Source organism: Phodopus roborovskii, unplaced genomic scaffold (genome assembly GCF_943737965.1).
Source record: "Phodopus roborovskii unplaced genomic scaffold, PHOROB, whole genome shotgun sequence".
Lineage (NCBI taxonomy): Eukaryota > Metazoa > Chordata > Mammalia > Rodentia > Cricetidae > Phodopus > Phodopus roborovskii.
In genome coordinates this window covers 108,166-124,984 of record NW_026126769.1, presented here as the reverse complement: position 1 = coordinate 124,984, position 16,819 = coordinate 108,166, and the positions used below count along the sequence as shown (strand labels likewise).

General features: G+C 38.1%; 1 protein-coding gene and 1 non-coding gene across 2 annotated transcripts in view; both read right to left on the bottom strand.

Moving 5' to 3' along the window:
- LOC127214578 (melanoma inhibitory activity protein 2-like) overlaps positions 1-14,352 on the bottom strand; it is a 30,574-nt gene extending 16,222 nt beyond the window's left edge. The window contains exons 1-8 of the mRNA XM_051174944.1: positions 14,280-14,352; positions 9,763-9,894; positions 8,393-8,418; positions 8,213-8,297; positions 6,639-6,710; positions 5,340-5,450; positions 4,041-4,112; positions 2,620-2,724 (exon numbers count right to left, since the gene is read on the bottom strand). Coding sequence (XP_051030901.1) covers positions 2,620-2,724; positions 4,041-4,112; positions 5,340-5,450; positions 6,639-6,710; positions 8,213-8,297; positions 8,393-8,418; positions 9,763-9,894; positions 14,280-14,297 — 621 coding nt within the window. The 5' untranslated portion in view covers positions 14,298-14,352. The remainder of the gene's footprint in view (positions 1-2,619; positions 2,725-4,040; positions 4,113-5,339; positions 5,451-6,638; positions 6,711-8,212; positions 8,298-8,392; positions 8,419-9,762; positions 9,895-14,279) is intronic.
- On the bottom strand, positions 11,156-11,277 carry LOC127214582 (small nucleolar RNA SNORA26). The gene has a single exon (XR_007833867.1). It is a non-coding gene; the product is annotated as a small nucleolar RNA SNORA26 (small nucleolar RNA).
- Positions 14,353-16,819: the final 2,467 nt, after the last annotated feature.

The following is a 16,819-nucleotide window of genomic DNA, read 5'->3' as shown; positions in this document are numbered from 1 at the left end:
CTAGTCACTACACACAATTACACATATGTATCCACGTGAACAAATGAACACACACACACACACACACACACACACACACTCAACTAATCAGGTAGTCGTCAATATCATTATATGGAAGGGCTTTAAAGTTAGTCTCTCCAATCTTGGATTGCTATTTGGTCACAGAAGGCCTTACCCTCCCTGAGAAGCAGAAAGGGGATAGGGTGGGTTTTGGTGGGGGTTATAGGGGTGAATGGGAACATGAGGGAACTGGGATTGACATGTAAAACAACATTTTTTCAAATTTAAATAAAAAGGAAAAAAAAAAACAAAATTTAAATTGTCACAATAAATAGTTCTAGTAACCCACAGTTTCAAGAGTTTCCAGAATGTAAGAATCCAACATATTAATGAAACCCTATGTGACACATCATCACACAATCTCAGAGAGCCAGAGACAACAGAAAGATAATGTTCGAGAAGAAAAAAAGGGCAGCAAGCAAAGAAGGTCCCATAATCAACACATCATTCAAGTTTCAAAACCAAACATGGAAAGGGAAGACAATGCAGCAATATCAAAATTTTATTTAAAAAAAAATGCAGCACAGCAGAAAGATCTCCTGGTTTGAGACCTGCATGAGATTATAGTGAGTTCCAGAACAGCCAAGACTATTACACAGAGAAACCCTGTCACACTAACAACAACAAAAGCAGAATCAAAACACCAAGAAGTGCAAATAAGTATCGAAATATCAGAAACATGAAAGAGAACAAGGAGTTAGAGCAATTTCTCAGTGGTTAATACCATGCACTGTTCTCCAAGAGGTCCTGAGTTCAGTTCCCAGCACCTATATCGGGCTCATCACAGCCACTTATAACTCCAAGTACAGGAGATTCAACATCCTTCCCTGGCCTTTCAGAGCACCTTAATCATGAACACAAATGCACACAAATATAACATGCACAAAATTAAAAAAATAATAATTAATTTTGAAATAAAATCTTTTTAAAAATGGAAAATAAGACCTTTACAGCTATGCAATTGCCTTTTAAAATTACCTACTGTACCTTATTATCTGAAAGATAAACAAGTTAATTAATCACAAATGTTCTCTTTTGAAACAGGAAACAGAACATTTAAGATAAGGAAACAAGAATCCTTGGCTGCTGAGTGAACTGTAGTATCAGGACAAAAATGCCCAGTAGATCTATAGAACACATTTTTCTTTTTCTTTCTTTGCTCTTTCTCTTTCCTTCCTTTCTTCCTTCCTTCCTTCCTTCCTTCCTCCTCCTCTCCCTTCTTTCCTTCTTGGAGACATGGTTTCTCTGGCTATCCAGGATCTCATTCTGTAGACCCGGCTGGGCTCAAAGTCACAGAAATCCACCTGCTTCTGTTCACAGTGCTGGGATAAATAGGTATGTGACACCACTGCCACTCATTACACATTCTTATTGGACTAGGAGAATCTAAGATTCCAAGAAAAATGGCCCCCAGAAGAAAATGAAGGAGTCCAAGAGTATCTATGGTTATTTCACGAGACCTGAATTTGGTTCCCCTTACAGACCATGTTGGGGATCTGATGCTTGTGGCCTCCAAAGGTACCTGCACTTGTGTGCACATATCTACAATCAAGTTACACACATGCACATAATTAAAATAAAAAATAGAACAGGAAAAATCTGGCAGTAGGCACACACATAACTTTGAACCCAGCAATTAGGAGACTGAGTACCTCAGTAAGTTCCAGGTCACCCTGAATTTCAATACAAGACACTCTCAAAAAAAAATAACAATAATGACAATAATAGAATTGTAAATGAACAAATTAGCCAAGGTAGTTGAGTGATTGGCATTTCCATTGAGATAGATTACAAATATCCATTACAGGAAGCCAAGTAGTAAAATAAAATATCGGGCAACTCAGGATATATAGTCAAGTCAGACAGACTACTATTCAGAGATCCATAATACTGTAAGAAGAAAATGTCACACTAGTAATTTGGGAAGATAGTAAAGGCGTTTCCACAAGAGGAAAAGGACAGTATGTCTGTAACAAAGTAAAGGTAAGGACAAACACCATGTCACACCTGTGCACAGTCAAACTCTCACACCACACCCCCACAAACACCCCCATCTCAATATGCACACTATAGAAAGGAAGGAAAAGAGAGACAGCAAGGGAGGGAAAGGAAGGAAGAAAAGAGACAGAGGGGAAGGGGCCTGGGACCTGGGAAGACAAACAGATTTATGACAACAGCAGCGAGAGCATTTGTGGGTTAGTGTCTAGGAGAGAAGAGGGTGAGGATAAAAGGTAAGATTTCACTTTACATTACCCAAGAACTCCTCCCTCCTCTAGCACCCCAATTGGTAATCTGTTAACTCTTACTGCAGTCTTTATTGTGAGGAATCCTGTTAGCCGATGTCTCCTGTGAGAGTAAAAATTCTGACTGCCTTCTATCAGGGGAGAAGACAGATGGAAGAACACACTTTTAAATCCTTTATGGGAGTCTGCAGGGGAGACTTCCTGTTCTCATAAGCTTACTCATTCACTACACAACTCCACACATGGTTCATATGTGAGTACCCACAACATCAAAGGCTATATTCATATCTAAAAAAAATATCTGTAGTCTACAAACCTGACGCACACTTTCCTGACGTTGAGAATTTTCATTCAAGGTATCTGTTATTACTCCTTTAAGTCGTTCTTTATTTATTTCAAATATTCTTAGTGTGGTTTTGGCCTAAGTAAGAGAAATACACCGTTTATAACAATTTCGCAGAAAGCCGCCTGATTATGTCTTTTCTGAAGAACATAAAAAATGTAAGCAAAAGCCAAAACATTCCACTATTTACAGCAGAGGCAGTATCAACACTACTTTGATAGACAAAGTCATTTGCCACATGACTTTGAACAAATTATTGAACCTTCCATGTACAATGCAGACCATTTTGTTAACTACTGAAATAGAAAAGAACAATTATTAGTTACAGAATTATTGGTATATTTAGCGGCTTACTTAAAACACTGCTTTACTGCCTATTTGCCAAACATGGCTTCACTTGCTACCAGGAAGGGAATAACCTGGAGAAATCGCTGAAAGAATGGGTTGTCACCCTTAGCAACCTGCTACTGCCATGTACACTTCAGAAAAATTTGCTTGCTTGCCTGCCCACTTTGTGATTTTAGAAAAGAAACTCTAACTAGAATTGAAGGCTTTCTGGAGGTCTCAGGAGGACAGTCCACTGGTGACCTCTCTCTTCCATGCTCACTAGTGTAGGAGTAGATATTAGAGAAAGACCCCACACTCCTTACACTTTGTCTCCTGACCTAAACTTTATACAGCAGGAAGCAAATCTATTTATTATTGATACATGTTACACAACTTCAAGAGTGCTCAGATACATTCCTAGGTTAAATATATCTAGAGGAAAATGAATTTCAATCAAAGTAACACATTAAAACAAATGCATATTTAAGATTGGCTACATTTCAAATACTAACAATATTTTATTACCTAATGTGATGGCTGTTTGGTTATCAATGATAACTGGAATTAACTAAAACCCAAGGAAGCTGTGAGTACTGTTTCTAAATTAAATAATTTCAAGTGGCAAGACCCACATTTAATCTGGATCTTTTGAGGTGGGAAGATCCACCTATATTCCAGGCTATACCTTCTGGCAGCAGCCTATCTAAAGGACATGGAAGAGGAAGCTTGCTGGTCCTCACCCTCACTGGCATTACAGCCTACTTCTTTGGTATTCCAGTGTATACTGAGTATCAGGTGAGATATCCAGCCTCATGGACTGAGAAAGTGCTGGATTCTTGGACTCTCTGTTGGTAGACTGACATTGCTGGTCTGAGTGGAACACAGCCTGGAAATCGCTTTAATAAATACCTGATATATAGATAGATATCTATTTAGATAGATAGATAGATAGATGACATCTCATAAGTTCTGTTCCTCTAAAAAACTCTGACAAATATACCTAATAATAATATGAAACATAAATGGTCTTCAGAAGTGACAGACTAATTTATTTCAACTTAACTTACTTCAGCTAGCTGTGATTTGACAGACTGTGATTCATCTGCTAGAGACTGGATCATTTTTGAAAGGTCACTCATCTGAAAAGACAGTATCAGTCAGTAAGTATTTAATAAGTTCATTTTGCTCCAAGACAACATGCATTAGTGAGGTACATTGTTAATTTACTGTTAATAAAAGGGAGAGGCCAGATAAGGAGGCCTTGTCAGCTTGCATTCCAAGTGCTCACAAGGATTTTAAAAATTATGTAATCACATGATGTCCTTAAAAAAGCAATACATCATAGAACTTTTCAGGTTTAAGGTGAACCCACTAATTTGTATGTTAAATAATCTCACACACATCAAGATTTTGCTTAATCCAGAATTTAAAGTAAAATAAATGATATATATATATATATATATATATATATATATATGTTATATATTTTTCACTATGAATATTCAAGTTATATTCTTTATGGTTACTTCCAACGTAAACATTGAAATTTTCCATTTAAAATAACAAGCGAGCCAAGTGTGGGGGTGCACACTTGTAACCCCAGCTCTTAAGAGGCACAGGCAGGAAGGTCATGAGTTTTAGGCCAGCCTCACTTATACATACAGGACTATATTCTAATACTATGTCAATGAATATAAACAATAAGAAAACAGGAATATGCACAAGCCACTCATCATAACATCTAAAAAGTAAAAGTTTGATGGGAGGTGTTGGCACATGCCTTTAATCCCAGAAAACAGGAGGCAGAGGGAGGTGGATCTTTGTGAGTTCCAGGCCAGCCTGGTCTGCATAGTGAGTTTCACAACAGCCAGAGCTATTACATGGAGAAATCCTGTCTTGAAAAAACAAAACATAACAACAAATAAATAAAAGAGGTGAAAAGATCAGATCAGATGTGAAAAATTTTGTTCTCATATTATTCTACATCATTTTTTTTTCTTTTGATTTTTCAAGACAGGGTTTTTCTGTGTCACTTTGGAACCTTCCTGGAACTCATTCAGTAGAGCAGGCTGGCCTCAAACTCACAGAGATCTGCCTGCCTCTGCCTCCAGAGTGCTAAGATTAAAGGCATTTGTCAAGAATGCCCAGCCTGCATTCCATTTTTTATATACATGAGTTTATTTACATTTTTGAAGATAGTATATCCCCTCCCTGTTCAGGGCAGGATAGCTTGGAACTGTTGTTTCTTCCTCCCAAGTGCTGGTATTATAAGTTTGTGCCACTATGGTTGGCTCACATATAATATTTTAATCAATATTTAATTTATAGGTAAGATTCATAATTCTCTTGGAATATATAAGACTCACCAATTTCTCTTCTTCATAATGCTTAGCTCTCTCTTCTTCTAGTTTCTTCCCTATAAGTAATATTTCTTCTTCAAGTTTAGATTTATCTCTTTCTAGATTTTTATAAGTTGCCTAAAATAGAAAGTTAACTTTAACAAGCCAAACATAAGAATTTTTAGTTAGGGTAAAAATCAGATGATTGTAGGGTAAAAATCAGATGAGTATACTCAAATTTATAAACACTTTATACATTTTTTCATTTCTCAAATATTAAAATAACAGCAGGTTTAACAGTTGCCAGCAACTTCTATAAAAAAAAAAGTGTAAGTATTTTAGGTGCCCACCAGTTAACCACGGCAAACAATGAATATCCCCTGAAGGAATTAAAACAGTTGCATTCCAAAAAAACTTTTATGTAAAAATAAAGAAAAATTAATGAGTTTATTTGGAGTCTAAACTCCCTGCAGATTCTACAAGGGCATTCTAAATCATAAGACACAGACTTGCTACTCAGGACAGAGGATGACAGAACTGACATACTGGACTGAACACATAATCTAAGGGACAAAGTTTTTTTTCTGTTTTATCATTGGTAGGAGCAGGCTACTTCTATTTACTCTACAGGCTCACAACTCAGTTTTAATAACCGTTCCACTTGCAAAGAGTATTGAGGCACTTCATCACATCATACTCTGTCTGTTAAGACAAGTCATTGTGTCCTCTGAATCAGGAGAGTTAACTGTCCATCTCTCCTAAACTCTCCATTCTGTGAAATCATGGTTATGGACTGAAAACTGGCTGTGATGGAGTGTGTGGACAAGGGTTGATGCACAGAAAGGGATTAAATATTTATCACCATGCCACTCTTTACAATGTAAACCTCAATTCTAATTTTAGTAAATATCTACTACCATGGTAAGAAAAAACAATATGGTCACAACTTACTTGTCTGCTACTATGCTTAAATTTGTGAGAGTTCTATGTCTCTTTCCTGGAGCAAACTATGTCAAAAGTAGGAATTGTCTTTCCAATCCATTCACCAGAGTACAGAATGCAGAATTTCTTTCTTTCTATAAATCTATAGCTTCTGATAAACTGATTTTGTATCCCTCAAAACAAGTTAATGACAAGAGATAAAACTGTTATGTTTTAAAATATTTTATGCCACCTACAACTATTCTGTTTCCACTAACTTTTTCTGTACATTGTAAGATCCAGATACACAATTTCATATTTCTCTGACATAATTGTTTTTGAGGAGACAAGATATTTCTAATAAGAATCTTTTCCCCAGCTTTTACATCATACTTTTTTTTTTACCTTCAAACTCTGTACTTCTGTTGATGCCTTGTCAAAGTTGGCCTCCTTTAAGGATGACTCTAAGCCTTCATACTGAATAAAACAAGGGAACACATGAGGGAAAAAAATACAAAGTTTAACTCAACTTGTATCTAAATAGACACCAAAGAAGGAAACAGAATTTATATCCACCATGTAAAGTACCCTTGGCTTTTATGAGCTTAGTTTTGCAATCTAAACACTGTGCTGAGGAAAGCCAAGTCTACAAACAAGCCACAACCACCAGCCTAGGCAACATATGGCAGAACGTTTCCTTTGTGACTACCAAAGTTGCTCCACATCTGCTGGGGCTGAAAACCCTAACAGCAAGTGTGACTAAAGTGGATCTAAAGAAGTGAGTCATCTACTATCCCCTGAACAGATTAATGGCTTCTCCAGTCTGTCAGTAGAACAATATGTGGTAACTGGCTATCAGACATTTATATCATGTGATAAATAAGGCAAGTAAGGAAGATAAAATCTGTGAGTTTCAGACCACCCTGGTCTACAGAGTGAGTTTCAGGACAGCCAGTGATGCACAGAGAAACCCTGTCTCAGCACCTCAGAATTTGTGTTATTTAGAGACAAAGCCTTTAAATACAGCTAGGTAAAATGAGGGATTTAAGATGACTGCAACGTAATATGACTGGTATCCTATGTGGAGAGCACTAGGACAGAGAGTGACATAACAAGCAGACAGCAATATCTAAAGTCAAGGGACAGGTCACAGAGGAAGCAAAGCCTGGCTATATCTTCATGGACTCATTTCAAGAACTGTAAGGAAATTCACTTCTGCTGCTAAAGGTATTTTGTCACAGTAGCCCTAGCATGCCCGAATGAAAACAGTAAATAAAGTCTCTACATGATAACAAGTAAAAGTACCTTTACATCCATGATAAGCAAAAAAAAAATCTCATGAAACATTACACTACATTAAATTGTAATTCAAATCCTCTACCTTCTAAGACACTGAACAAAACAGAAATGTAAGCCACAGAGTAGAAGAGATTTACAATCCATATATCTGACAAAACTCTTTCTTATATATGACATAACATAGTAAAAGCAAAGGCCCTAATCTATATGGCATAAACTGAGAAAGATTATGAGTGCATTTAAAAGGATGGAAATGGGCAAGTGTGATGGCTCAGTAAGTAGTTAAGGAGCTTGCTGCCAAGACTGATAACCTGAGTTCAATCCTAGGGACCCACGTAATAAAAAGAGGAAAGTGACTCCTCCATGTCCTATTCTTGGTACACGCCTACACAAATAGACACACACAATAAAAATAAAGTCATCTTTTAACGTGGAAAAGACTTAAAAGGCAATTTTACAATATCTAAATGAGCAATAAGCAAATCAAGGTGCTCTGACTAATTAGTCAGGGAAGGTAAACACTACACATCACCAGGGTGGCTGCAAAGAGAATGGCTAAGTGATGAAGTTGAGCAGCAACAGAGCTCTGGTCTGAAACAAAGCTCTGATGGCAGGCAATAACCCATGGAGAATAATTAAGCTCCACACTGTGATGGATGGTATTTTCAAACACATCTTACCTCCTCTTGAGCAAGGCACACTTTGTCAATTAGATCACATTTCTTTTTGATTTCCATTGCAAGTGCCACAGCCAGTCTATTCTCTCTTACTGAGCAAGCAAAGAAAAAATTATTATGACTAAAGTGTGAAAACACTTTAAATTATATACAATCACAAGATCTAAAATCAAAAAAGACTACTTACTCAAATAAAGTCGGCTTTGAATCTGAAAAAAAAATTTAACAAAATTACATTAAAACAAATATATCTTCAAGCAAATCTATCTGACTTCTACTTCCAGCTTTAAGATGCCAACTTTCTTATGGCCTTATGGTAAATAAATTACCCAAAAGCCTTCTATTTCAAATGAAAACAATGCTATATAGTAAGATCTCCCATTGTGTGGTATCATGTGTGTTACCATATTAAAGGCTCTGAAACAGTCTTATTCTAAAGAAAACTGTATAATTCCACTTAACTCCATGTTTCCCATGCATATATTGGCTCTAAAACAAAGTATTTTAAGGAGCCACCATTATTAAATCTCCTACGGTTAATAATCAAAATAAAAATATATGAAATATCATTGGACTCTAGACCTTGACTGACTAAAAAAACTCATTAGTCTTTTTCTTCTTCATACTTCAGCTTTCGATAAGGAAGGGATAAATCCACCCTTGAGAACAGTGGGGATAGGGTAAAGTGATCAAGGGATGCAAACAAGAACACTCATGCCACCTAGAAAACAGAGACAGAAAACTGGAAGAAAAAAAATGACAAAAAAAAAAAACAGTAGGATATATGTAAGCAGAAGGTAAGGAAGAAAAAACCATGAAGATATTAGAAATGAAGTCAGTCAGAAGCACAAAGGCCAACATCTAAAAAGAAGTCTCAGAAAGAAAAGGCTATGTTATGACTCCCTCCTTAAAAACAGTTAGCATAGGAAAAAGCAATATAGGATCCAGGAGCAAATAGGATCCAGGAGAGCCATGAAAGTAGCGATTTTTACTCTTAGTTGGGAAGTAGATACACCTGCAAACTTTTTAATATTGTTAAAAACAAACACAGACACCCCAAATTTAAAGAAGAAAAGGGAAAGAAAGAAAGTTGGGGCTTTAGTACTAGTGTGTAGTATCCCTACAATAAAATCCTTTAAAATACACTTACATAAAAATATTTCTGTTAATCTCTGTTCAGTTTTTAAAAACCACCTGTTAGCATAATGCAGAACACTAAGACCTAACTCATTTCCCTGAAATAACAAGTTTCTCCAATTAGATGTTCAATCTAAACACAAAATGAAGGTTAGAGAGAAATGGCTCAGAACATTTGTTAGTCTTGTAGAGGACCAAGATTCAAATGCCATCATCGACATTATAGCTCACAGTCATCAGTAATTCCAGCTCCAGGGCATCCAACAATGGCCCACTAATCACTTCTGTAGACCAGGAACACATACCACACACACATGCATACAAGCAAAACAGCATACACATAAAAGGAAATAAACTTAAAAAACAAAAACAAAAAACTTAGAATGACCATTCACTTACTATAAGTGGTTACTTACTGATCGGTATCCTCTCCAAAGAAATAAGAAAATGGTAACCAGTCCAATGGCAACCACACATATCAGCGATTCTAATGATGGCTCACTAGGATCAAAGCTTGTTGTCATATCTTCAGGCACTGCTGCCACAACCTTCAAGACAAAGAAAATAAACTTATAAGCATGCTTCTTCAACAGTACTGGTACAAAGACAGGCACAGGTGGCTGTGGCCAACTCTATTCATATTGAATGGGCTACCATAAAATACAAAGCAGAATGCCTCCAAACATGTTTTCTAGTAAATTACAATTGTTCTTATTGAGGGGCTAAGTGTGGTGAAACAGTAGTTTTCAAACAGAAGTTATGGGGAGATTCCACAGAGCATAACTCCAGGAGAGTTAAAGGATAAGGATATAGTATCAAGAAAAGAACATTGTGGAATATTTTATATGTGTTTCATTCTTTTATGTTGCATTTGTTTAACTCTGTAAAGCTGCATTACTTTGCCAGTCTAAAACACCTGATTGGCCTAATGAATAGCTGAACAGACCAATAGCTAGGCAGGAAAAAATAGTCAGGGCTGGCTGGCATGCAGAGAGAATAAATAGGAGGAGAGACCTAGAGAATATCCAGGGACAAGAGGAGGACACCAAGGGCACCAGTCATAGAGTAAGAAGGAAAGAAAGGCATATAGAATAAATAAAGGGAAAAGAGCTCAGAGGCAACACATAAAGAGAAATGGGATAATTTAATTTAGAAAAGCTGGCTAGAAACAGCTGAGCTAAGGCCAGCCATTCGTAAGTAAGAATAAATCTCAATGTATTTATTTTAGGAGATGGGTGAGGGACACCGTCCCTACCAAAGATTTTTAAAATCCAGTAAAAAAAAAAAAAAAAAAAAAAAAGTATCAATGATCTGGGTTGGGTTCTTTTCCCTGAGTTCAAGTTCATGATTTATCCATATGCACTGGGTTTGAAAAAACATTTCCTGCAGAGGAAAAACACTGAACTGCAGCTTGTCCTCTGAGGAAGGGAGAGTGATAAGAAACTAATGACAGAGCTTCAGAGTTGGGATGTAAACCCTCCCTTCCTGTCTCTTGAGTTAAATTAATGCAGTTTGAGCCCAAAAAGAAAATGGCTCTTTCAAAAACAACCCTAGAAATGATGGGCTTGCCTCTTTCCAGGCATCAACATACACCATCTAGAAACTCCACAGCTGTCTTCTCCTTGGGGTCTGACAAAATGAACAACAAATCCTTAGATAATTACTATCTATAAAACCTGTTTTATGCTAGTACATGACAAGGACCTTTTACAAGCTGCTATCTACAGCTTATTAACTTCTACCAAAAAAAAAAATACATGCAATAGTATCCTCTTTTTTTATTCCCTGTATCTTTATTTTCCTTTTTACATCTGTGACTCCAGAAAGGATCCAAAGTGTAGGTGCACAGCCTCTGCTCTGGGTTTCATGGAGAGTTCCTTTAACCTTGTGTTTTAGATCCTTAAGGTACAGGACTGACCTTACAAGGGCTCAGAAAAGGGTTGAAAATATTTTATCCTGGTCCTCTCTCTCTTTCTCACCTGAGCCACATACAAACAAGTGTGATATCATGTTGCAAGGCAATGATAACGATTTGCTTCTAGGATCACAAGAATAGATATTCAGGCACGGCAAATATTTCCATTATCTCACTCCAGAGACTATGAATGTATATCCAAGCCCTCCACATACCCTCTAAAATATTCTTCCACACCTCACAGAGTAAGGCCTGCAGTTAATTGCATATTTTACCTCTTCCTGAATCCATCTTCCCTCAGTGGGTTATTCTAGTCTTTATCACCAGGTCCCAATACTAACTGATCATAAACAAGTAGACTCCTCTGATAGCAGATAAAAAAGACTAAGACTAAAACTGTTACTAGAAACAAAGATGTGATGGAAAAGGGTAGCTCAGTCTTTAAGATGTAGGATTTTATGCAAGAGAACAATAAAATGGAGTAAATCTGTTGAAGTAAGGATAAAACAAACCGTTCATCAACAGTAGTTAGTTATTTTTAGATCTCATTTTCAGTGAGTCAGCATGAAAAGAGAACATGGTAAAAACACAACAAATAAATTAGACTATCATACTAGCAAAATACTATGCAATAATAGCAGAAAATACATTCACTCTCAAATGTACATGGAAGATTCTTCAGAAAAAATCCAGGCATTAAGCTAAAACACACATCAATGTTTTCTTTGTTTTTTGTTTTGTTTCTTTAAATAATCAAACCACATGGCCAAGCCCAGAGAAATGGCTCAGCAGCTGAAAACATTTGCTGCTCTTGCAGCAATCCATGTCAAGAAGTCCCTAAGTGCCTGCCCATGACTCCAGCTCTGTGAGATCTGATGCCCTCTTGCCGCTTCCTTGGGCAGCTGAAGCTACAAGCACATATACACACACATACACATAGTTTAAAATAGTAAAAATTCAATTAAAAAATTCCCATGTCAAGAAGCATCGTCTCTGATTACAACGGGTTAAAATTAGTTATCAAAAAAACAGGAAGGGCTGGAGAGAGAGCTAAGCAGTTAAGAGCATTTGTCATTCTTGTAGATAAATGACCCATGTTTGTTTCCCAGGATCCACTTGGTGGCTCACCACTATCTATGACTCCATTTCCAGGGAAATATGTCACCCGTTAAGGCATCTTTAAGCACAGCAAACATGTGACACATGGACATACATGCACGAGCAAAACATCCATGAACATAAAAGGTTTTTTTTAAAAAAAATAATAAAATGAAACATAAAACTTACACAAAACAACTAATTCAGTGTGTAACAGGAAAATTTATAGTCATAAAAGACTTTGTAAAAAAAAAATATGTGGGGGCAGGGGCTGGAGAGATCTCACAATGGTTAAAAACATTAGCTAGTTGTCAAGAGGTTCTGAGTTCAGGTCCTAGCATCCACATGGTAGCGCACAACCATCTGCAATGAGGTGCCCTCTTCTGGCCTGCAGGGATATAAGGAGACAGAACACACTATATATAATAAATAAATCTAAATAAAAATTTTAAATATTATTGGGCCAGGAAGATAGCTCAGCAGGTAAAAACTTTGGCACCAATCCTCAGGACCTGTGTTTGACCCCCATCACCAATGTGGTAGAAGGAAAAAACCGACTCTTGGGGCTTTGGATTTACACACACACACACACACACACACACACACACACACACACCCTATACACACAGAAAGGAATGTAATGCTCAGTTAAAAAAAATCAATGTCATAATCCACAGTAAAAGAAATGAAGAAAAAGAAGATCTCAACAGATAGTAATAAAACATGTAAGAAAATCGACCGTCTAATCATCAGGAGACTGCAAACTAGGACTACTTTTCTCAATCTGACAAACAGCACCAATAGAAGACTCATAGCTAACACCATCCTGAAGGGGAGAGAATTGTTCCCTTACAAAATGCAACACACATCCACACAGCCCACTGAACCACAGAAAATCCAGCCAAGTCTGCAAAATCCCTCCGTGTTCCTCACCCCCAACCTTATCAAAAATAAGTGTTGGTAACTGCTAGGTGCCTGTGTATTTTATGTGAAAAGCCAGAGGCTGCTGTTGTAATGTCTTCCTTCTCTACCTCAATTTTTCTAAGGCAGAGTCTCTCACTGAATCTAGAGCTCACACATTCTCTGATAAACTGATGACCAGTGAACCTGGGATTCCTCTATTCATACCTCCACCCAGCATTTACATTGCCTTAAGGGCTCCTACTCCAGATCATGGCAAGCACTTTCCTTTCCGCACTGAGTCATCTCCCTAGGCCCTGATTGTGGATTCTGAGGGAGATGTGTGTGATCTGAAATCATCTCTCATCTACAATATGCTTCTCTTCCCATAAGGCCCATCTCAGTAACTTAGCTGACAGAGCCAGGAACTTGGGACTATTCCAGATTCTTCACACATCCCACCCCTCTCTGCAGCTAATCAAGAAAGTCACACTCATTTTAGCTCTTATTTCTTCTTGCCCCATTTAGGACCAACTTCTCTATCCTTATCCCTATCAATTCTCCTTCCTGTGTTTTTTCCCCCTGACATTTGATTCTCATACTATCAGGAATATCTATACATTTTTCTATGGGTCTCATCACTGATGAGCCTGTGCTGGATCTCACACCCCACAGCAATCCTTGAGACCCACTGGTCTACAGTGAGCATCATGTCACATCAGGCCCTTGGCTCACTTATGCTGTGAGCTCCTGTGTATGCTGTTTTCACACCTCATCTACTGAAACTTATTTGCTCAGTCTAAAGACTTTGCCAGCAACCCAAGGAAAAACAATCACTCCCTTCCCTTATTTTGCATGTGTACTTCTATAGGCAATAGACTTCAACTGTGGATTAATTTTGTGTATTTTCTCCCCAAACAGCCAACATGATGAAAATGACCAAAATCCTTATTTCATTTAGAACCTCCATAGAGCATTTTTATTCATGGGCAAATGAACCATGAGTATGGCACTACTTACTTTAAATTCACAGAACATGAAGATAATTAGAACTGGCAGCAGCTCAAAAATCCTCCATGGGCACACCACGGTGGCAGTACGAGGCACCGCCATCCCTGTGCCCACCATGGGGGGCCTTGCGGCTGGACAAATGGACAGCAGCAGAGCAGAGCACAGTCAGTGGGACACTGGGAAAGGGAAGGCTTCTGGGGCCGGCTGGCACCACTGCCCTCTCCACCTCCTTATCTCAGTTGACGCGTCAACGCTGGCACTCTGACCTCCAGCACCAGAGTCCTGGAGAGCTGGAGCAAGAAAACCTAAAGCACCCAGTTTGGGGCTGCAGGCCTACACTCCGAGGCCTGGGGCACAGCCCCGGAGTGAAAGCTCAGCCCCCTATCCCCAGCTACTATCGCACTCTGTCCTATCAAGTCAAAAAAAACAAAAAAAAAAAAAAAAAAAAAAAAAAAAATACTCCCCTATGGAACACTAAAAGCTGAAGCACCAACTTTGGGGCTACAGCCCTACACTCCGAGGGCTGGCACAGCCCCAGAGTGAAAGCTCAGCCCCCAAGTTACAGCTACTATCACGCTCTGTCCTATCCTCTCCAGTCCAAAAGCCACACTGTAGTAGCTAGGGGGAAACGCTCCTACGCAGAGATGTCGTCCTCCGTCATAATCAGTGTCAGAAAACGGCCTCTGACGTAAGAGACGATGACGCATTCACACTTCGAACTCACTGTGATCAGCCCAGTTATACCACTTGACTCCTAAGAAATATCCTTTCTTGACTCGGAATTAATAGCAGGTAGGTGGGTGGGTGGGTGGGTGGGTGGGGTGTGTGTGTGTGTGTGTGTGTGTGTGTGTGTGTGTGTGTGTGTACTAATTCCTGGAGATGGAGACATTCTGCTCAGCACTGCCCTATTTAGCATCCTATTTGTAGGCCTCATGAAATAAGCTGATGCTTTTGTGTATCTCAAATGTAGGACCTGAGAGTCACTGCTCTGAAATGTCTTTTTATTTTTCAGTGTCAGATCTCATTTCATTGCTCCATGTGCTTCCAAGTAATGACTGCTTTGAATTTCCTCCAAGAAAACTATGTAGGAACTTGGCAAAGTATGTTGGAAAAGAAAACAAAAACAAACAAACAAATAAAACAGACCATCTAAAGTTTTTAAGCATCAGAAATTTGGTTTGTTTTTCCCTAAATTGGAAGTTAGAGCTGATGTGTCAGTTCATTTCCCCAGTTGTTACCTTCAGGGTGATTGAACAGAAGATCAACTGGTAAGTATTAATTGCCCTCAAGGAAGTTCTGGGAGCTACCTGTGTTTGCTGTGCTCACTGAACCACACCAAGTTGCAAAACTAGGTACCACTGTACTTGCCCAAATTTAGTTTATCACTTTGGGCCATGTGGTTTTAGGACAGAGCTGACTGGAGTTGGGTTTTGGCCCCAACTAAGCTTTCTTACATGCAGAAGAAGCCTTAAACTCCAGTGCATGTGTGCTGTAGGCCAGTAGTGACACTGTTCAAATACACTAAGCAGAAAATGTCAACATGGCATATTGGCAAGGTAGTGAAGAACAGACTGAGATCCTTTATAATTTGGATCTGGTTTCATTCTTGATGACTCATTTTCATAGTTTTCTTAGTAGAATTTTTTTTTTTTTTTTTTTTTTTTTTTTTTTGTTTCTTGGAACAGGTTTTTCAGAGGCTGCCTGGGAACCGGCTCTTATACACCAGGCAGGTCTTGGACTCATAGAGATCCGCATACCCCAGCCTCAAAGGTTGGGATTAAAAGCCTGCGACACTCCTGATTGGTTCTTAATAGATTTTCAATAGCTGTTATAATCCTTTAGTTTGGAGATGGAGCCATGATGATATATACCACAAAAAGTTATTCTTTATTAGTACTTTTTGGTATTACCCCAGGGAGTATTCATTTACGTTAAAATACAAGCTCTGTTGACCTCCATATTTTCTGCTTTGAATTACCATCTCCAATCTGTTACTCCATCCCAAGAATTGCACTACTAACTTCTTTATTGTTTTCACTTCTCAGTGTTCACTTGAACATCTTATTTGAATCAGTTTCCACAAACATCAAGAGCTACACATTGAAGCACATATGACTTTTCAAATCCAGCTCCAATAATTCTTCAAAACTCTTCATAATTCTGTTATTTCCTTGGTGTGTGCTTCAGGATTATTGTGTAGAGGGGGCGTAATATTTGCAAATTGCTTCACAATAGTGTCTCTTATTTAACAAACACTTCTCAAATGTGACGTCAATGTTCACATAAACACAAGAAGATCCTATTCTTTTTAGATGGTCTCCTGAGTCCCAGGAACACTCCACCTTTGGAATTCTTTCACTGATATACAAAACTTGCGAGCACAGCAAATGTTTAGATATTGTCTTGAAGAATTAAGTGAACTCTTTCTACAATTTTAATTATTTATTTGTCAGTGTCTGTGTGGGCAGGTGAACCCTTGCCATTGTAAACATATGGTCAGAGGCCAAATTAGGATTTGAATTGTTCCCTACTAATTTTGAATTGTGTAA